The following is a 21181-nucleotide window of genomic DNA, read 5'->3' on the forward strand; positions in this document are numbered from 1 at the left end:
AATCCGACGATGGTAGTCATTTGACAAGTCAATGGACAGTTCATCTTGTTATTTTCAGCGTGAAAGGAATGCTCCGGGGAAAAATTCGGACAAAGAGCAATAAGAAATGTGAATTGTGTTTCCCCCGTTGTCAAAGTCATGGGTTGGCTTGCAGGAGAATAATAATCAATGCGAGGACCACCGCAAACAGAGAGAGAGAGCTCCACTGTAGGACGGTTCTCCTTGTCTTGTGTCTTCGTCCCATCACCAAAAATGGCATCTCTCTCTCTCTCTCTCTGGAGCTCTCCATCTTGAAATCTTCTAAGTCTGATTAGAGTGGCCAGCGACAAATTATCTCGCGACAACCAGCCAAAAGCAGAGCAGAGAAATGCTGTCTCACCACACACATACCCGCTTCATTACCCGTTCTGGTCTCGGGCGCTAGTCCATGCTGCTCCTGGGTATTGTATAGCCTGATTCTCAGACCGAAGCTCCACAGGCGAGAGATCGGATTCTTCTGAGAGGGTTTGTCGCTAACCTCCCAAAGTAGCTCCTTTCTGCTGTTCATGTGACTTTTGTCTTGCTTGATTAATTGCTGCAATAGCTGGGCCAGCTTGGTGCTCGCTTTTGAGCGGCAAGAGCGAAAAAGGTTTTGGCCTTTGGGAGTATGCAGGCGGGCGCCAACATGATGTGGCTCGCGGTGCTTCTGGTTTTGCAAAGTGGGCTGTGGTCGTTTGGTGGAGCCGCCACGAATGCTTCCACAAGGCCGGAGTCTGTGAACATTGGGGGCGTCTTCTCCGTCAACACCCTGATAGGCAAAGTGGCCAGAGTGGCTATTCTTGCTGCGATTGAGGATGTGAACACTGACCCGTCGGTGCTTGGTGGAACCAAGCTCAACCTTACGATACAGGACACCAACTACAGTGGCTTCCTGGGCATAGTTGAGGGTAAGTCCGATGTTTTCCTTCTCGTGGATGCCTGTTTATATGCTGGTGTGAAGTTGTGTGCGTCGTGAGATTCGGGGTTCGTAGCTGAATCGAATCCTTTCTTTCAGCTTTGCAGTTCATGGAGAGCGACACGGTCGCCATAATTGGACCCCAGACTTCGGTCACTGCTCATGTGATATCGCACATTGCGAGTGAATTGCAAGTCTCTCTGCTCTCGTTTTCGGCCACGGACCCGACCCTGTCCGCACTCCAGTTCCCTTATTTCATAATGACCGCGCAGAACGATCTGTTTCAGATGGCCGCAGTAGCGGCGATGGTGGACTTTTACGGGTGGAGGGAAGTGACAGCCATCTACGTTGATGATGACCACGGGCGGAACGGTATTGCCGCGTTAGCAGACAAGCTCTCGGAGCGCCGCTGCAAGATCTCTTACAAGGCACCGATGAGCCTGGAGGCGACTCGGGACGATATGACCGATGTGCTGGTGAAGGTGGCGTTGATGGAGTCGCGCATCATTGTTCTTCACACTTACTCCACTCCGGGACCTCACGTGCTTGAAGTGGCCAAGAATCTTGGAATGATGGGTAATGGATACGTTTGGATCACAACTAACTGGCTTTCAACAATCTTAGACACGAGCTCGCCGCTCCCTTCGGATGAGATGGAGAGGTATCAGGGAGTCCTCTCGCTGCGTCCATACACGCCGGACACCGGACTCAAGAGGAAATTTGTTTCTCGGTGGAGTAACTTGACGAGCACATTTTCGACTAATGGGACGTTTGGACTGAGTACCTACGGCTTATATGCGTATGACACAGTTTGGATACTTGCTCGAGCGATTAACGCGTTCTTTGATCAGGGTGGAGTAATTTCGTTTTCAAATGATTCGAAGTTGACCGGCCTAAGTGGGGGGAAACTGCACCTCGATGCTATGAGCATCTTCAACAGAGGGAAATTGCTGCGCGATTCCATTCTGCAGGTCGATACAACAGGCGTAACTGGCCCTATTCGATTCACTCCTGACAAAAACCTTATTCATCCAGCATATGAAATCATCAATGTGGTAGGCAGTGGATATAGGAAGATCGGCTATTGGTCTAATTACTCTGGCTTAACAGTGGTGCCTCCCGAGACGCTGTACTCGAGGCCACCAAATCGTTCCAGCTCGAGCCAGCAACTGCACCCGGTTATTTGGCCTGGAGAAACAACACAGAAGCCTCGTGGTTGGGTTTTCCCAGACAACGGTATGCACTTGAAGATTGGAGTCCCGAAGAGAGTTAGCTTCCGCGAATTTGTGTCGCAAGCAGAAGGCACGGCTGATATGTTCACTGGTTACTGCATCGATGTCTTCACAGCCGCTTTGAACTTGTTGCCTTATGCCGTGCCTTACAAGTTCATCCCGTTCGGGGACGGTCACAGCAACCCAAGTGACACGGAGCTTGTTCGGTTGATAACAACTGGGGTGAGTGGGAATAAAGATCTCTTGTGAGTTTTAATTTGTCACCCACTCTTTTCCTTGAGTGATCAGGTTTTTGCCCTCTCTACAGACTTTTGATGCTGCAGTAGGAGATATTGCGATCACCACCAACAGGACTAGGATGGCGGACTTTACACAGCCATATATCGAGTCCGGGCTAGTCGTGGTGGCCCCGGTCAGGAAATTGGACTCTAATGCGTGGGCTTTCTTCAGGCCGTTTACGTGGAAGCTGTGGTGCGTGACGGCCTTATTCTTCCTCATTGTCGGAGCAGTAGTGTGGATTCTGGAGCACAGGTTGAACGATGACTTCCGTGGACCTCTTAGGAGACAAATTGTCACTATGCTGTGGTAAGTGACCAGGAATTTTTCATAGCTAGCATAAGAGGACTAATGATTGGGTTCATTAAGCAGAATTTGCCAGAGTTTAATCACTTACATACCGAGAGCGAATCTGTTTGATTAGCATTTCCATGGTGAACCCACTTGACTAGTGTTTCCACTTCAATCACTGCCTGCCCAGGTCGATGGAAAATCTGGAGAAATGTATGAATAGTCACAGCTTGAATTAATACAAATGCTTCTCTGGTTGAGTATTGGCAAGCTCGAAGACGTAAGACAGATATGAACACTCCACGGTCATGATTAAGCCCTCGAGTCCTCATATGAGATTCTTGACTTTACTTGAAGTCAGCTCACCATTACCAGCTCCTACTTTTACTGGATTAAATGTACTAGGTAAGCGATATCGAACAAAGAATGAGAATCAATCTGAGTTCGTGTAGCAACATGACTTGGAGAAGCTGGTTGCAAGCATAACTCACTCAAACCAACCCCTCAGTGTCGTCTCGCCATTTCGGTTGGTCGTAATCCATGAGGACAAGTAACATATGTAACTTAAAAAAGCTAGACCAGGCCGATTGCGGGAGCTTAAGTGCTGCGGAGGTAGATGAGGTAACCTGTCCAAAACATTTGACAGACAAGAACACTTGCAGTTGCAGATGTCCAGACTTTAACGTCCTAGAGAATGACATTTGTAGCTACAAATTCTCACTGCATCTGAAAAAATGAAGAACAGAAAATTGACATTCTGTGGTAAATGTATGACTGCATCCACCTGATGATTCCTAATTCACTTATCCTTTCTTTCTGCAGGTTTAGCTTTTCAACTTGGTTTTTTGCTCATAGTAAGTTAAACCCCCTCTCTCCAAGACACGCGCGTATGCACAATTGCCTAGAAAATGTCGCTCTCTTTAAAACTGATTATGCTATCTTGTTTGCAATTCTGCAGAAGAAAATACCGTGAGTATGCTCGGTCGCTTTGTGCTGATCATGTGGCTGTTTGTGGTTCTTATCATTAACTCGAGTTACACGGCAAGTCTGACCTCGATCCTCACAGTCCAACAGCTTTCTTCTCCTATCAAAGGGATTGAAACATTATTATTGAGTAATGATCCCATAGGATACCAGCAGGGATCTTTCGCCCGCAATTATTTGATAGAGGAACTCAGCATTCATGAATCCAGACTTGTTCCTCTCATCATGCCAGAAGATTATGCCAAGGCCTTGAAAGACGGTCCTCACAAAGGCGGAGTTGCTGCGGTGATCGACGAGCGTGCATATCTCGAGCTTTTTCTCTCAACTCAATGCGAATTCAGCATTGTGGGTCAAGAATTCACCAAAAATGGATGGGGATTTGTAAGTATCTATCTTTGTCTTCGTCTTTCAACGAAAGTAGTAGATAAAGAAATGTAATAAGTCCATGGAAAAAGGTTAAGCAAGCTTGACAGATGCATGATTTGCTGATCTTGTATCATTACAAGATTTACTTGCCAATACTGTCAACGCATGGGAGATATTGTTCTGTGAATCGTGATTTTAACGTCGTTTGTAAATGAATTGCGATGACCAGGCATTTCCACGGGACTCGCCCTTGGCTGTTGATATGTCGACGGCGATTCTGAAGCTCTCGGAAAATGGGGATCTCCAACGGATGCATGACAAATGGCTAATGAGAAGTGCATGCACATCACAGGGGACGAAGCTCACACTCGACCGTCTTCACCTCAAAAGCTTCTGGGGCCTCTTCGTTCTGTGCGGGTCAGCTTGCTTCTTGGCCCTCTTCATATATTTCCTAATGATGGTCCACCAGTTCAGCCAGCACTATTCTGAGGAACCCGAGAGCGCCGCCTCGAGCTCCCGATCGGGCCGTCTACGGACTTTTCTCTCTTTCATCGACGAGAAGGAAGAGACGGTGAAAAGCCGGTCCAAGAGGAGGCAATTGGAGCGGGCCTCCAACAGGAGCACTGACGACGACGGATCGCTGAATGATTCCAAGAGAAGGCATATCGAATACTCTTCGAACAACAACTTTACTTCCGGTAATCTAGTTTAAGTAAATGTAAATCCTTCCCAGAACTCCCACTGTCAGTCACAAGAAATCTTTCTGATACGTGATTTCAAACCTTGTTATACTCCATAGCTGTGTTTACACTCGTTGACAATTGTAAATTGTTGCGACTCAGAAAAAAATCGAGTAAAGGGTATGCTTTACAGGGAAATTTTCACGTGCAAGTATTTGGATCACATATTAAAATGCTCATTCTTATGCAGTGGGCTAAGTTCGCTATGTAGAAACATGTCTTGTCTGCTGGCATCAGAAGAATTGGTCATTGTCTAGTCTCTGTAGAGTGATGAGAACATGTCCGCACGCTGCATGCCGATGTTATCCATCAACATGTATCTGCAGATAGCAAACCTCATAGATCAGACTTCTGCTTCATCTTCGAGCACAACGAGACTGTATTGTTACCAGTTGAAAGCAAAATCTTGCGGAGATACATATATATACAAGTTACGTGAATATTAAGGGCCAAAAACCCCCAAGTTTTTTTGTTTTAATGAGTCATAACAAGTAGATGGTCTTGAGTTTGCTTTGCCATGAAATTTTCAGATCAATTAGTAATAAGTAATGAGCTATAACAATACAAGGTCTCCTGTCTCGACACCTCGGATCTGCGCCTTTTCCGACCCCTCTTTGCGGGAACGGGACGACTCAAGCCTGCGGAAGGTTCCCCATTCTGCAGACCTGCGCAGAGCATGATTTTCCTACAAGGATGTGGAGAGACTGGCTTTTTCTGTTATCTGGGCTTGTTCTTCTTCTTTTCTTCTTTCACATCCTCTGTGCTCTTCGTGGATGAGGGATTTCATAGCTTCTATTAGCCAAGGTCACGAGCCTACACAAATGATAGTTCATGTGCTGACTACGCATGAACAGCACATGAACTGGTCGGCCCTGTGTGGTTGATCTACTCAATGAAAGGAGAAGAATTTCTAATTCTTGCAGAGTTCACCGCCCATTTTGATGAAATGACATCTGAAGCATAGATGGTATCCACAAGAAACACAAAAAAGGGTCATCAAATCATGTGCAGCTCTGTCTTCTGTTGAAGCTGAAGCGAGGATGGACAACAGATGGTCAATGCAGATTGTTGTTAAAGCGTTCTTCCTCTGTTCATACCAGATCTTTCTCTGATGTATAGCCCTCTCTTACAAAAGCTAAATATATACAAATACTGCCATCTTTAGACAACCTTAGCATGCACTAGCTGTATTCTTATTTCTCCTATTGATGCTCATGTGGAAATAACCAAAAAAACTTCTATTTCCTCTGTTTAAATGCCAAATTGAAAACTTAAACTAATACTGTAAGCTACGGATAACTTGGTCTTGATATATGTTAGAATGTCTGACCCGAAAGTCTAAACTGTAAGGTGGAGGGAGATTATACATATAAAACGGAGTTCATGTTGTTTAAGATTGGCCCTTGCAGCATCTGAATCTCTATACAACTTTTTTAACTTTCTGGCTCGGGAAATTGCAAACATCGTCACGAAGAATTTGCATAATTGGCATGGCCAAAGGGAACACCTACAAGTACCTTCCCACAACAAAGAACGTGGCAGAAAATAACCATACTATGAATGGCTTCAGCCAAGACCTGTGTTCTCCCGAGTTTACAGTGAGGAGCAAACGATGACGAATTTAGCTACTGATTACAAGCAATAATTGGAACAAAGCCTACGCCATAAATAAAATGATTGACTCTATTGACCCGGCGACGCATTAATGCCTGCCCAAACAATCCACTACGCCGATTGGGTCGGCCCTGCTTGAGCTGAAGAATTCTCAGGACAAGATCCACATGTACACGGTCGACCAGAAAGTGAGCGCTAGTGCAGCAACCAAGTACGTCCACAGGAAGAGAACTGAACACTCCTCTTGACCCACATTAAACAGCTGAGTCATAGTCCCTGCATTGCCATTCCACATTTATTTCAACCTTTTAATCATCTTCTAAGTGAGAAATGTATCAGTTCTATGAGACTATGGGGCTGCAGTGAAGAACATGGCTTACCGATATTCATGGCTGGCGGCAGCGTGAATTGGATCATTAGCACATAATGGTAGAGAGGGTCTGGCGGAAGGAAGCCGAGATGGTCAGCTGCTTTGACGACCCAGATGCCGATCGCTGGGAGTATCATGTACCGAACAGATATTACGCCAAGGATGACCGAGGGTCTGATTCTCGAAGAGCGCAGGCCTGTATGAACGGGATCCAAGCAATGTAAGTGCAGACGATTTTTTTTATTGTCTTTTGATTGGCTCTTCAAATGGCATTTGACAGTTTTGAAAGCTCTTTCTTACCTTGAGTGAGGTTGCCTCCAAGTATGAGGGTAATGCAAGGTATAGTTCCATCACTGCATGATTGACAGCCATTAGGAAACTCGAAAACACAAGGAAGAGTTCAAATTTGAGTCATAACTTGACCTTCCCTACTATTTATTGGAGTCATCCAGTCCTGGTTACTTCAAATCAATGGTGGTGTATGCAAAAAAGAGATGCCACTTACCCCAGTAATTTGATGGAATCTTGGATCACTCGGAGCGGGGCGCTGTTGCCTATAATGAGCTTCCTCAGCCACGGAACAGCCCCGAAGATGAATCCCAATATCTGAGAGCATATGCAACAGATTAGTGCATTGCTCACTTTTACTGGAAAGATGAATCGTATCTGACCAATTAAAATGTACAGAGATACTCACAGCACCGAGGGTTGGAGGCGCAAGCAACTCCTCCAAGATCGAGTGAAGAACTCCTACCAATTTACCCCAGAGGGTCACTGATTCTTTGTTGGACTCGCTGCTTGATTCTTGAGATATGTCCTGCAATGTGGCGTTTGAATGGGCGATTCATCATCTCGTGAAAGGTTAGCGTTGAATAGGCTTCATGATATTCGATACTATGGTTTTAGGTTCATGAGAGGAAGACTTACAGCTTGGTCTTCCACATCTTCAACAGATTTTGTGGACTGCACACTTATTGCTACTGGCTCTCGATCTTCTCCTATGAGCAGGTGTGTGCTCCCATTAGAGTCGAAGTCCTTATTGGGCTGCTTTGCGAAATCGTCCGCTGGTTGAAGCTCTTTGTATTTCACCGATGAAGATCGTATCAATTGGTAAGTGTAAGTCCAAATGAAGAAACCTCCAAGCTGCGTGGAATCAGAAACATAGATCAGTGCTGGATTCAGAGAACAAGAAACAGAGGGCATGCCATATTTTATGCACCCAATAAAACAGCCATACTATCCTGCTGATCTTGAAACAGAGTTTGGGAAACAGATCGTCGATGGCTTCATAGAACCAAATGTCAAATTTGGAGGAAATTTACAAGGTGATACTTTTTAACTCTTTTCCTTTGCATTTCATGAGTTGTTTCAAACTTAATCACATATCGGGTAATGGGACATGTGAGGCTTCATTACCGCCATGGAGAACGACGCATAGGAGAGTCCGACGGAGATGCAGGCACTCTTATCCCCGAAGGGACTGTTGTCTTCATTACAGATTGCCGGCACAATTATCAGCAGAAGATTTCCCAGGTTTCCTTTCAGGTGGCAGACAAAACTGTTATCAGACTTCAGAGCTCACATTTCTATTCACAAAGATGAGTTCGGGAAAATCAATTACCTGATGCACATGTAGCAATCACCAGGCCCTCTAGATATGGCTTGGGCTTGAGCAATTTCACGACTACCCATCCAAGCATCCCTCCGAACAAGAAGGTGATGGCAATGTTCACTGGCATGAACCACCTTCATATCCAAGGTCAAAGCCGTCAGTTATCTCAGGTGAAGAAACAGAGTTCATAATGCTCTGAGCAAAGGAGCTAAAAACCATAAACTTTTCAAGCATAACAGACTCAAACTAACTATGGCGGAGCACGGCAAGTCTTTCAGCAGTGCAACTTAGAAAAACATGAAAGTTCATATCGTCTGCTGACTGCTGTATAATTATATCTTTCCACCTAAAGCGAATGCAGACATCAAATACCACCAGAAGGAAGCAAATAGCTGAAAAAATTTTCCCTACCAAGAGATAATGTCTTGGAAAGTGACGGTCCTCGCCAGACTGGCAAACATCAGAGATGGAGTGAACACCATGAACACCATCTGCATCAGATAAAGTTCTCTCTTCACTGAGGTATGCATCCCATAGAAGCTCAAGTGTTCAAATTTCCCCACTTTCAAGAGGCAAAACAACACTTCTTTTAATACTTTGAAACATACTTTACCTTGTTCAAGGACTTCCTTGCATCTGCAGTGAGAAGACTGCAATATTCAGTTGCCATGAAAGCTCCCAACACACTGATCAGCAGAACTTGCACCATTGGCATTGATGCCACCTCAAACAGTGTCCAAAAACCCATCTTCTTCTTCTTCTTCTTCTTCTTCTTCTTCTTCTCAAGGCAAAGATGTACCCACAAGTACGCCTGTCCTTTTAGCTTTGTGTTTTGGCTCTAGGCTTGCTTGCTTAATGCAGCAAAATCCTAGTCCTGGCCCTCCAGTATATGAGCTTGAGCCTCTTGTTCGTTCGCGTAGCTACTAAGCCAGTCTCTAATAAAACAGAAGGAAAATCCTGGGGAAAGAGCAACAAAGGAGAGAGATGAGGGATTATCCCCTGAGACAAGATTCAAACACATCACCAAACAGTGAATTCCCAGACCACATTAAGGAATGACATAGCCCAAAGAAAGAAGACGATTGTGTGGAGCAAGAGTTACATCCAACGGTCATAACTTTGGGAGGAAGGAACCATGAAGGTACCCCCTGTTTTGTCTGATGTTCGAGTACTGTTGTCACATGTACAGAAGACAACCCTAGAGTTTCTAGTGCTACTCACATACGGATTTGCTCTTGGCATTTCAAATTCAGATCCATCTGCTTTTGCTTTCAGATAAATTTTTGCGCAACGAAAATAAAATTAAAAAAAAAAAAGAGAGGAAAAACTCAAAGCATATGAATGTGACACAATGGACCATCCAATATCATCAAGTTGCTCTTTCTCTTAAATCACATCGTTCAATTCGCATCCGATTAACCCCGATCCACTACATAATCTGTCCTCTCCCGAGTTTTTTGAATCGTCGACATCAGAGGACGACTTGCGCCCTAATCCAGCTCGGAAGAGATGAAACAGGAGATACCAAATTACCAAACTTACTCGGATAAAGTCTTATCAAATAACAGTTTACCGTCCTAACTTTCGAAACCCAATTAACTTTCGATCCGACAACATGCCCATCAGCCATCATATCAAAGCTATATCACCACTTTCGAAACCCTTGGATTAGGTTCATCGAACCATCGGTTTCATGGATGGTCATCGCCATGTTTACATCGCTAATTATTCCGAATTTGGCATGGAGTGTTCGTATCGTATGATAACAAAGAGCGTGGTGGTCTTATTCTTGTGCGTTATGTGAATTATTAAAGTCATTAGCGGACCCGATGCGCCGCCATCTCATGTAATGCCAGCTTTGAATCTAGTCACACGTGGGACCCATCGGAGGATGACTATACTAAAGAGGCTTGGAATACGAACGATGTGATGCAAAATCAGGGCATGGAATTTTGCTAACAAAAATGTGCACGAACAAACTTAGATGGCGGGTCCGTAGCTATACCAAAAAACCCATTTATTTTCATTTAAATGAGCGATCGGTCTAGCATCGAATCTCGAGATTAACACGATTTGACGGTTCAAGAACGCTCTCTCCATCGAGGGTGATAGCGGGTAGCAGAACGATAAAATCTCGAGGCGGGTTGGTCGTGGGGGCCGCTAGATGGTGCTCAAAATTTCGACGGGCTACGAAAATTATCCCATCGAACTTTTCTCTCGCCTCCTTAACTGTCTCGATCCCGCTCCGCCATTGGTCGTACCATAATGAAACGATGGTTTACAGATTGCGGGGTCGGGAACACGAATGATCATGTTGTAGGATTGGCCTTAATCGATTCGAACCTTCGCGTACTGCTCTCAGAACCGGACCAGTTGACGACGAACTCCAACTTGTCTCGGGCGTGCGCATCGACCGCACAACCAAAGTCGAAAGCGACCCAACAAAACGATTCTTACGTAAGACGACCTTCTACGGAATCCCAGAGAGTCACGGATGCACACGACGGCGACCGCCAAATCGAAAAGCTACAGTTAATAAATTGATAAGAATAATCATAGCAAGTGGCCGACGACAACGATCTTTAACGACGGAAACGACAAGATTGCATGGTAGCTCCGGAGTCGGGATCACGACGGCTGACAGAAAGAGGCAGATCTAATAATTGAATATGAGGCAAGAACAGTTTTTCAAAATTATTGTCTTGCGTTCTTTATTGGAGGACCAGAACGAGACAGGAAGGGGCCCTAGAGCTGGACTCGCATCCTCGTCGGCGTCGTAATCGTATTGGAGACGGAGAACGAACGAATGGATGTCTTTGAAACTCGAAAATGAAGACGACTCAGAAAACGAGGAAGCGGTGGCGATGGCCCGGGCCGTGCCAGTTGCCGAGCCGTCCCCCCCTCGGTCCGGTCTTCCGCACCTAAGCAAGACATATGCAAATGGCTCCCCGGTAGGTTCCGAGCGGAGAAACGAAAGAGCACAAGAAACACACCAATTGGAAGAAACACGAACATGGAATATATACATAGAGAGAGAGAGAGAGGAGGACGAACCTGGAATCGAATTTGAATTGGGCTTCCAAGATCGTCGGCGAACAAGAACAGGGGCGAGACGGATGGGGACTCCAGCTAGGAAACGAGAGATGGAGACGAGAAGCGTCCACGAGACTCGGCGATTCGCTGTGGAGCGAACGGTGCTCGTCTTTATAAGGACACCCTTTTTTCCCCCATGCATGTTATCGTTTCCCAATTACCAATTTTTTCTGCGTATACTATAAAAGGCAACTAGTCCTTGTCCGCACTCGAATAATTGCTCATGAGATCGAAGAGAACGAAACCAAACTCAACTCTCGAGCGAAGAGGGAAGGAGTGGGCTTGGATTCCGCCTCCCCGAGAAGACGACACGCTCGTTAATCATGGATTTGGACAAACCCCGTGTCGGCACGAGAGTTCTAAAATCGCAATTAGGGATGCTGACCCGTCGTGTTTTTTATGTAGTCGCGCCTGTTCCGAATGCTTAAGCTTTGTGATGAGGAAAACGTTTGATCATCCAAAAAGGGATTAGAATGACGAAAGGACCCGAAATTGGTGAAATCGAAAAAAAAAAGAAAAAGAAAGAGAGAACGGGAAGCGAATGGGATTAGACACCCAAAGTATAGTCCATGCCGTGGACGATGTGATTCCATGTGGCCCATTCTGCTCGGATTATGGAATAAGGCTCTCATACCATCAAGTCCGTGTGTTTCACGACTTTATTCGTTTCGTTGAAAATGAACGATTTGGAAAATATTTTCATAAAAACGATCGCTTGCAAAAATGAATAAGCGAAAAATATTTTTATGTCCACGCAAAAACATGTAGACACAGATTGTTGTTGATAAGGAAAATATCTTTCATTGACAAATTATTTCGAGTGATACAAGCGATCATTTTTAACAAAAATAATTTTTTTCCGAATTATTCATTTTTGGTGAAATCAAAACGTAGCCTTGGTACATTGGCTTATTCGATCGCGACAAACAAACATATGAAACATCAATAGTTCAAGAGATTCGATTCCCTCAGGGGATCTTCAACCACAATTTCATTAGCAAACGACAACGGATGCAACATTTCTCTCATGATTATCATTAAGATAATTAGCTAATTATCCAATCAGCCCTAAACCTAATTTATGAATGCCAATTCAGTCCTGAATTTTTTAATTTCGCTAATTTAATCCCATAGCTACGTGCAGAATTCCGGTGCGGTCCTTCCGATCGATTTTCGCCGAAGATTGCTAGAGTAACGGTCTAGTCATCGCCGACTGTCCTACGTGACATACCGCCATGTTAGCGATTTCTAGCCAAAATTGGACAGGATGACCATTGGCATTATGTGCAAAAGCTTAAAATTAAATCGACAAAATTGAAACGTATATCGGTAAAATAGTTTTATGTTCATAATTGGACAATCTCCTTAGGTAATGTACGACGTACAGCCAATTTCTGAGTTGCAAACTCGTGGCGGCTTTATCTCGGTCCCGTCAGACATGGCAATTGAATAGTTGGAGACCTAATCCGATCCATTAATTTTTGGCCCCTAAAAAAACAGAACTAAACCTAATCTTTGGATTTGTGCCATATAAGCTCGACTAAGTTTAGTCTAAATTCCAGTCCTAAAATTTATTATTTGAGTTTCCCAATTTGTAATTACACGTGGTTGTCCAAATCCGAACCTATAGAGATAAATAACAATCTTATTACGTGGCCTTGAGCTAGCACATGTCGAATTTTTCCTTCCTTGCCCACATAACTTTGTCTAATACTATAGTAAATTCCATGCTATCGACTTTCTATAATAACTCGCTAATCCCTTAGCAATTAGTTATTTATGCCGCGAGACGGCGATTGACTTGCATCTCGACTTTGATAAATCTCCGCTACGTGAATTAGAGAGAATACGATGTCGGCACGCTTATTCTCGCTCCGGAGGTCGATGAGAATTCTGTTTTGTCGTCATCCCAACAACAACAACAACAACAACAACAACGTGTAATGTGTAAATTATGTCGGTCCAACACAAGCTACAAAGATGGGAATAGAAATTAAAAGCAGATTGAAGTTGTCACGGCAACATATTGTTTTTTTTTTTAAATTTATGTCGAAATCGCCACGTTGGCAACCGATATGTGAACGAGGAGAATCGAGACTCGTCTCTCCTCTTTTAGTTTAGCACGAGTCGTGCCATTGCAATTAGGGCATGTTGTGGATCCGCGAGGATGTCAATCATGCATGTGATGACCTTGACGTATGTCGATTCTCAATTAATAAGGGATCATAATTCACAAACAGACAAATTGGCCCATTTCGCTCAAGGGCCCACTAATTCAAAATAGCCCAATTATTTCGGAAGAAGAAGGGAACACGAGTCTGTTTTTTTTTTTTTTTGGCCCTTTGTGAATTATTTTTTCCATAATGCTCTAGAACCTTGCGAGTCTCCTCGCGAATACCGTGAGCTTTTTTGGACCACATCCACCTGTTCCAAGAGTTTAAGCTATTAGATGAAAACATGATTTGATATAGACATAAATTATTACTCTTCCTTTGGAGTAGGTTGGATTTCGACCAGAAAATAGACATGAAAATATATAATAAGGGAGATAAATGAAGGGTATGAAAAGATTTGAACTCAAGACTTTCCGATTCGATACCATGTTAGAATATCTAACCTAAAAACTTTAGACCACATGTTTATGAAGACGATACAAATCTCATAAGCAAGCGATTGCGATACTTTTAACAAGTACGATGAGTTTTTCTATTATTTCCATTTTCAACTTATAGTTGGCTGGGGAAAATTTCAAATGAGGCCTTGAAGTACTCTCATTTTCTGAAAAGTGAATCTTTTATTTCAAATAAGGCCTGAAGTGGCCATATTAGTCTTAAACAAGAGCCTCACCTCGCTAGTAGGCCAAATCTTTCGGTTGGTCAAGTGAATTTCCATCCAAAAATGTGTTTTTTTTTCTCTCTCTTTCTTTTCTTCGCCATTCATCTCCTTCCTCGTCGTGGCCAAACAACCGCTTCTCCGGCGAGCCTAGCCTTTGGTACGCAGTAGCCGAAGACAAGCCCGGGATGATGCTGATCTTTGCACTTGCATGGTTGGACATGGGGCGGGAAAAGGCTGGCGCTGGCGATTCTTGACTCCTTCTGGTCGGTGGAAGCAGTTGCAACAGGAGGAAATGATTGAAGACAAATCAGACAGTATTTGCCCAAAAAAAAAAGGTCGGAAAATGCTACTTATTTTGCTTCACTTATATTAATTTATTATAGAATTAGCCCAAAAATAAAAAATTCTAAATTAATGTGAGGGGTGGTGGGATTGGCTATGAACTATGGAGCTCTTTCCTTTTTGTGTGGTGAAGTGGACCAGTTCCATCGTTTGGACAAAAAAGCACATAATTGTCCTCGTCACACTCGCAGGGCCCCTCGTTCTTTCGTGTCTGTCTGGACCATCGATTGGTTTGGTGTGTCGAAAGTGTTATGATGCATCATCATCATCGTCGTCATCATCATCATCATCATGCTGTCGCTGACGTTAATTCGATAATTGGCAAATTGGGGGCAAAATCTGCTAAGGTGTCTGCAGCTGGCACGTGCCGGAAATAACCCTGAGCATGCCAATTGAGGTTGGCCAAGATTTGTTGACTAGTAATTCAATTTGCGAGGTTGGCCCTTGCAATGCAATTCTTGTTCGACTTGCTGATAATTTCCACTGATCTCGGGACCACGCTGCTCGCGTTTGCCCGGCTGAAAATTCGTGTAATTTTTACAAACCAGCGGGTTCGCGAGAGAGCTCCGGCAAATCAAGATCGAAATTCCCGTGGGAGTCTTGGCCCGTGTCCCAATCTAGCCTTTTGTATAGGTTCAGATCCGATTGGTCGGGGCCGCTCCGATGAGTTAGTACCGCTCTGGCCCGGTCCAAGGTTCCTTTTTACCAATTTTTTTTTTTTTAATTTGTCTCAAGAACTTATCTGGCAAACCACCGAATATTTTCGCCTAAGGTAGCCGTTACTTATTTATTTTTGCTAGTCTTTTCCACATTAATTATCCTAACCCTTGCCTGATATTTCCAGCTTACGGTCAGGCTTATCTCTCCTGTAAGTATAAATTCCGGCTTGTTCTTCGTCGATCTACGTACTGGACTCAATGCAAGAAACACTCTCTTCTCTCACTCTCCTTAATGATTTTACATTTCTCGTTGTTCCCGCTTCGCCCATATAGTGGAGCGCGCCATAAATTATCATTAAGGACAGTTCTCGCACGCCTCACACGATATTCATTTCGCTGGTGGTTCTCAGAATTTCCCACAAGCAGCCTACCTATCAATTGGAGGCAGACATGAAGGCGGGGTGCCGAAGCTCGGAACACGAGCGAATTTCAAAATGACTAAAGGAGAGTCCAGGATGACTCCGCTTGTTTCACGAAAAACTCGAAAGCTAAAAAATATTTTTCGAAAACTTATCGCTTTGAATGTAAAGTATCTTCTTCTTCTTTTTTTTTTATCACCCACGAAAATAGTTAGGCATAAATTATCATTGATAATGAAAATATATTCCGTTAGCCAATTTTTCTAAGCAACATAACCAATTATTTAAAAAAAAAATACTTTCAAATCTTGGATTTTTTATGAAACATACCCTCAATGTGAATTCCAAAATTTTCTAGAAAACTAAGCGTATAAACCTAGTTAATTTCATTGATTCCATCTCTCATTCTCATTCTCATTTCTTCTCAATACGTTTGAAAATGACATGATTTGAAACAGCGGTCCATCACATATCGCACAAGGCAAGTATTAAAACCTTGGGACACGCTGTTCATCGCATCTGGCAAATTTTAGTTCTCGGTCATCTTCCTACCCTTTCTTTCTTTGAACGTCAAGCCGTCTTCATCCTTGATGTTATCATGGAAATTAAAAAGATAATTTGGTCTCGACTGCCAAAAATTCAGGAAGTGGACCACCCACAAAGATTGATCAGCTTCCTCTATCATATTGGAGGTATAGACCCGGCCGGCCCCCTTCTCCGGCCAGACAAGACTGATGTTAATCATGTGACCGGTGGCTTTCTTCGGCCACGCAAGACTGATGATAATCATGTTGTACTCACTAACTTGAAACCTGTGATGCAGTAGTCCGGGAGGATCACGGCCTAATCATGCGATGATAAGATTAATGACCTCCCAAAATAATTCAAGTTTCGGAGGACCGAACTAGTACCTGGGAACTGCGGACGATAATGAGACACGGTAAAAAGAGTTGCATGCCCAAGAGAGCTCTCTGCATTCGGTTACACTATATGATTTTCATCTTCCACGTTAATAATCACATCAAGAGGAAATTTACATTGGATCACGTAGAATGTGTGTTGGGATTTGCTTCATGTAAAGCTTTCAAACAGGTGTGGCATCATATGGAAGCTTCAATTTCATCGGAACTTACTGCAGTTCCGTTGGGAGGATCGTCTGCTCGCAGCTGAGCAGAAACTTCATCTATGGCGGAATTCAGCTGCTCAATCTTCTCGGCCAATATCTTGCGAGTTCTCTGCCGCAAATCATGAAACAAAAAAGAAAAGCAACATATAAAGCAGAGTGCCGACAGAACAACTTATATTATGGCCAGAGGATTCACCCTTGGGAAATCTCCCCTATGACATGTATGTTGTCAAGTTTGTGCACAAAAGTGGGTTCAGCACTCATCAGAAACCAAAAGAACGAAAAATGAATCAGGATGAGCATTCTTATTTCTCATTTTGACAAAGCAAACAACGAGGGAGTATAAAGATTAATGCTATGATTGGGAGAGTGGGGGAAGAAAATTTAGATGGAAAATACGGAAATGTTTAAATTTTTTTTCTTCCATTCCTTCTCACAAAAGTTCTAAATCTCCACCCAAACCTTTTTTTTTGGTCAACTTCCACCAAACTTCGATTGTCCAATTTAACTGTTGCAAATATTGGAGCAAATTGAAAACCGAAGCGCTTTTTTGCTAGGACTTTGAAGTAGCCACTTAAGTTGTAGCTTGTAGTTTGTGTCCTTCACTTTTCATTGGTTGTACCATAGAAAAAAGGAAGAGTGAAAGCCAGTAGTAAATTCAAGCTGAATTCCCTATTTGTAGAGGTCAACTACCATGAATACTACCCTATTTATAGAAGTCAACAATCAACCACAAAGGAAATCCAAACATGATGTTGTGCTGGGACAGATTTCTACCTCCAAAGCTTTCTCCTCATCATATATGAATTTTGGCAGTCTCCTCATTAGATCCTTTCTATCAGCGCCTGCTAGGGCTTTACTTATCTGCAAGATACGAGTCATACTTACAATTCAGTGCCTTCTTCAATTTGAAAAGCGCGTGTCCATGAATGGCAAGCTCGCATACCTAGCGCGCAGAGAGAGAGAGAGGCAAAAATAGGCATGAAGTGACTATCAAAGCAAAAAGCTTAGTGTTCCAAATGATACCTGTGGTGCATACACACAACCTAATGCTCCAACAATAAGTCCACCCAACACAAATCCACCAACAAATATACCCGCACTGCTTGGTCTGCCATCATCCCCACTACAATTGAACAGAAACCCAAAAAAGGGCAAGTGATTATACTACAGTTAAGAGAGTATTACAGTTTGCAAACTCATTCTGTCAAGAATTAGTCACTAACTACAGAAGAAAGCCAAAGGGGAAAGACATTTTCCAATCGGTCAACCATCCAACATTATCCTTCCTGCAATTAGACTAGGTGATATCCCACAGAAATTACCCCCATTCCCACATCTGCAATCAGAAGAAGCTCAAGAACTGGGAGAAACACAAGGATGGATGTCAAGCCACTATTTGTCCATACTTAGCAATTTGATGCGTTGAGAGAGATGTCTAGTGCTAGATTAATTTCATTTAGGCGCCAGGCTTGAACTGTCGTTTAATTATATATCATAGGATGCACACAACATACATCTTCCAACCAAAAAATTATTGTGGTGGTTCGATTCTATTTAAAGAAAGAAACTGTAAAAGAGAGCAATCATGCTGTTGATGATGATTGAGACACTTACATTGCTTGAACAGTAAATGGATTTCTACGCACTGTAAGCTTTACTTTTCCGTGAACTCTGCTATTAACAGAAACAGTGCCAGAGCTCAACTTCATAGGGCAGTGGTCCACCGGCTTTAAACCTACACAGGACACCGCATAGCCCCACCCATGAGTAAATATTTCATAGCAGCTTCTAATCAATTGATACGAAAACTTAAAGAGAACGTCTGAAGTTTTCACGAAGTGTGGCAGTATAGTTTCCCACGATGGCATAAGTTTCACAATGAATTAACTTACCCAATCCAAGAAAGCAGATGCCCAATGAAGTAAACATGACAGGTTTAAGCTGACTGTATTAAAACGAAAATACAAGCCCTTCCACGTTAGCTTCATCAGGTCAGCAACATTTATGGAAAAACTGTCTCAAATGCTATTCGAGGCGAATATTGTCGCTCTCTACAATCACCCCAGATAGGTTTCCTAATGATCCATTCGTAAGCATGACAGACTTAAGCTATCACCAGATGCAATAAATCCCACGAAAGGCTCATCAACACACATGATTTGACTGAAAGATACGACTTATCAGCACATACGCCAATCACTACAACATTAGATCTCGATAAAAGTAAAATGTGATGCTTTTCTCATCTGTCGTAAAAGCAAGACCTTTCCTCTTCATTCCTCACTCACACTCCGAACAACAAAATCACCCAACAAAAAGAGAGAGAGAAAAAAAAAAAGACAATTATTGATAGCCGTAACCCTCTTTCTCCGGATAAAAATTGGACAAGGCAAAGCGAGATCCAGCTCCAATTACGCAATTTCACCGAGAGACGAAGCCTCGGGACGCTGAATTCACCGAATTTAATAGCACGTAACCGAGGCAACAACAAGCACTTCACAGGTGACAAATGGATCGCAAAATGCCTTCTTTACCAGGAACGAAGCTGCTGGGTGGATTCTTGGTCGAGCCCGAAACGAAAGAACTGGGAAGAGCGCTCATCTTTTCGACACGGGAGGAGCGTGGCGACCCCGAGGAAGTGAGGTACGACGCTGCAGCGAGCTCAACTGAAGCCACGAGCGCGCGTCGGTTCTTGATTCTGAGACTAGATCCTTGCCACTGCTTCGATTTCGCTGAGGAAAACGAAAGCAGGAAAGAGAGGAGAAAATCAACTTGGCAATGTGGGCTGGGCTTCGCCAAAGCCCACCGCCCATCCCTTCAGATTGTATTTGTGGCATTGGCATAGAAACCTCTACCGGTGCCAACGGTAACATTTCTGTTTTTGGAGTAATTTCTGAGTTCAAATGTTCTTTTTCTAATTCTATTATCTAAACAAGTTTCTGAACAGAAGAACGCATTTGGGTAACTGCACAAAAATTCTATTCCTTGAATAGAAAAAGAATAGAAATGCATTTGTTACAACCCCGAAAATTTCCATTCCTAATTTTTTTTTCCATTTAATATAAAAATGTCAATGGAGACTTAACAATTCATGTTTGAATAAAATTACTTAACTGATCAAGATATTCTAAAATGGTCTTAGAAAATCCAATATAATAGTTAGTAAGGGTGTCAAAAATACCCTAACTAGTCCTACCCGACCCGACTCAAAATTTTTAGGATTTTTCGGTTGGGGCAGGGCCGGGCCGGGCTAAGTTATGAGTAAATGATTTTGGGTAGTTTGACGGTTTGGGTCAGTTTTTTTTTTCCTTCCCTTCTCACTTGCATTTTCAAGAATTTTAAAAAAGTGCTATAATTAATCAAAAGATAATATATAACTCTGCTCTCCTAGTCGACTCCCACACACCCACCTCCGATAAATGAAAAATAGGACCTAAAAAACAATTCAAGTGTTAACATAATTCATATATGTAGATACAAAACATTAGAATATGAATTTAAATGTTCTTCCGATGTTGTCAATTCTTGCATGTTGCATATGAATTTTTCAATACGTCTTCTGTAAAATGTATCCAAGAGTGCTAAAAGAAAAATCTTAACGCAGAGATTTACAAAAAATTAAATGGATTATTTTCATTTTATTTTGATGACATGTATATTAAGGAAAGCCAAAAGTAAAAATGGTCTTCTGGAGAGAGAGAGAGAGAGAGAGAGAGAGAGAGAGAGAGAGAGAGAGAGAGAGAGAGAGAGAGAGAGAGAGAGAGAGAGAGAGAGAGGACTTAAGTATATGCCGATCAAGTGCCGAGTCCGGTTGAGTTACGATGAGCTTATTTCTCTTTTTGTTCCCGAGAGCAAAAACGTAGGTTTTTATTACTTATTTTTTTTGTTCTAAATCTATTCATTGACCATTGATCTATTCTAGAGAATAGAAAAATGAACTAACGTACACACAAAAATTTATGTTCTTTTTCTGTTCCGGGGAACAAAAGAACAGAAAAAAAAAAAAAATAGAAATGTTACCAAAGGCACCCTAAATGACTGCAAAGGAAAGGTAATAATGCCCCCATCTATCATGTGGTCGAACCTATCGATCACGTCATCGATGCATAAAATACATTTTTTCTAAACAAATATATGCCTCATGCTAAAGGCCTTTTGCCACCTTGTTTGATCGGAAATCATTGACAAAGAGCTTGGGTGAGAAATAGCCATCATTCATTGGGCATGCGTGTTAAGGGAATTTGGGGGTTGGGGACGCTTAGCTTTTAAGTGTGGGGTTTGACTC

The 21181-nt window shown here is 43.0% G+C and overlaps 3 protein-coding genes across 5 annotated transcripts; 1 reads left to right on the forward strand and 2 right to left on the reverse strand.

Annotated features, from left to right (window-relative positions):
- Window positions 1-220: 220 nt before the first annotated feature.
- LOC115736298 (glutamate receptor 3.6) lies at window positions 221-4961 on the forward strand. Of its 2 annotated transcripts, XM_048272582.1 has the most exons (7): window positions 221-501; window positions 590-926; window positions 1034-2388; window positions 2474-2751; window positions 3556-3587; window positions 3692-4098; window positions 4313-4961. In XM_048272582.1, exons 2-7 carry the CDS (start codon window positions 647-649, stop codon window positions 4793-4795), a joined length of 2835 nt encoding a protein of 944 aa, XP_048128539.1. In that variant the 5' UTR covers window positions 221-501; window positions 590-646; the 3' UTR covers window positions 4796-4961. The 2 variants fall into 2 exon arrangements, with proteins under 2 accessions (XP_048128539.1, XP_030523784.1); XM_030667924.2 differs by having other exon boundaries at window positions 221-926.
- A 1328-nt stretch (window positions 4962-6289) lies between these two features.
- Window positions 6290-11624, reverse strand: LOC115736299 (protein PIN-LIKES 7). 2 transcript variants are annotated; one of them, XM_030667926.2, is made up of 11 exons: window positions 11474-11624; window positions 9033-9376; window positions 8831-8910; window positions 8429-8553; window positions 8224-8345; window positions 7735-7950; window positions 7505-7624; window positions 7313-7413; window positions 7108-7160; window positions 6818-7003; window positions 6290-6713 (listed from the first exon to the last, which is right to left on the reverse strand). In XM_030667926.2, the coding sequence occupies exons 2-11, from the start codon at window positions 9165-9167 to the stop codon at window positions 6589-6591; spliced, it is 1263 nt and encodes a 420-aa protein (XP_030523786.1). In that variant the 5' UTR covers window positions 9168-9376; window positions 11474-11624; the 3' UTR covers window positions 6290-6588. The 2 variants fall into 2 exon arrangements, with proteins under 2 accessions (XP_030523786.1, XP_048128578.1); XM_048272621.1 differs by lacking the exon at window positions 11474-11624 and adding an exon at window positions 9464-9588.
- A 5129-nt stretch (window positions 11625-16753) lies between these two features.
- On the reverse strand, window positions 16754-19616 carry LOC115736305. The gene is made up of 5 exons (XM_030667935.2): window positions 19431-19616; window positions 18511-18631; window positions 17920-18019; window positions 17671-17757; window positions 16754-17002 (listed from the first exon to the last, which is right to left on the reverse strand). The coding sequence occupies exons 1-5, from the start codon at window positions 19495-19497 to the stop codon at window positions 16868-16870; spliced, it is 510 nt and encodes a 169-aa protein (XP_030523795.1). The 5' UTR covers window positions 19498-19616; the 3' UTR covers window positions 16754-16867.
- Between the last annotated feature and the right edge of the window lie 1565 nt (window positions 19617-21181).

The sequence above is a fragment of the Rhodamnia argentea genome, chromosome 11, assembly GCF_020921035.1.
Source record: "Rhodamnia argentea isolate NSW1041297 chromosome 11, ASM2092103v1, whole genome shotgun sequence".
In the NCBI taxonomy this organism is placed as follows: Eukaryota; Viridiplantae; Streptophyta; class Magnoliopsida; order Myrtales; family Myrtaceae; genus Rhodamnia; species Rhodamnia argentea.

What these genes read in the sequence shown, in the direction of transcription:
- LOC115736298 (XM_030667924.2), top strand. Translation starts at nt 647, where the DNA reads ATGCAGGCGGGCGCCAACATGATGTGGCTCGCGGTGCTTCTGGTTTTG. An exon ending in CTTCCTGGGCATAGTTGAGG is followed by an intron (nt 927 to 1,033) that starts GTAAGTCCGATG and finishes CCTTTCTTTCAG; the next exon opens with CTTTGCAGTTCATGGAGAGC. An exon ending in TTCGGTTGATAACAACTGGG is followed by an intron (nt 2,389 to 2,473) that starts GTGAGTGGGAAT and finishes CCCTCTCTACAG; the next exon opens with ACTTTTGATGCTGCAGTAGG.
- LOC115736299 (XM_030667926.2), bottom strand. Translation starts at nt 9,167, where the DNA reads ATGGGTTTTTGGACACTGTTTGAGGTGGCATCAATGCCAATGGTGCAA. An exon ending in TTCCAAGACATTATCTCTTG is followed by an intron (nt 8,554 to 8,830) that starts GTAGGGAAAATT and finishes TTGGATATGAAG; the next exon opens with GTGGTTCATGCCAGTGAACA. An exon ending in TGGAGGCAACCTCACTCAAG is followed by an intron (nt 7,004 to 7,107) that starts GTAAGAAAGAGC and finishes CCGTTCATACAG; the next exon opens with GCCTGCGCTCTTCGAGAATC.
- LOC115736305 (XM_030667935.2), bottom strand. Translation starts at nt 19,497, where the DNA reads ATGAGCGCTCTTCCCAGTTCTTTCGTTTCGGGCTCGACCAAGAATCCA. An exon ending in ACCCAGCAGCTTCGTTCCTG is followed by an intron (nt 18,632 to 19,430) that starts GTAAAGAAGGCA and finishes TGTCCTGTGTAG; the next exon opens with GTTTAAAGCCGGTGGACCAC. An exon ending in ATGAGGAGAAAGCTTTGGAG is followed by an intron (nt 17,003 to 17,670) that starts GTAGAAATCTGT and finishes GATTTGCGGCAG; the next exon opens with AGAACTCGCAAGATATTGGC.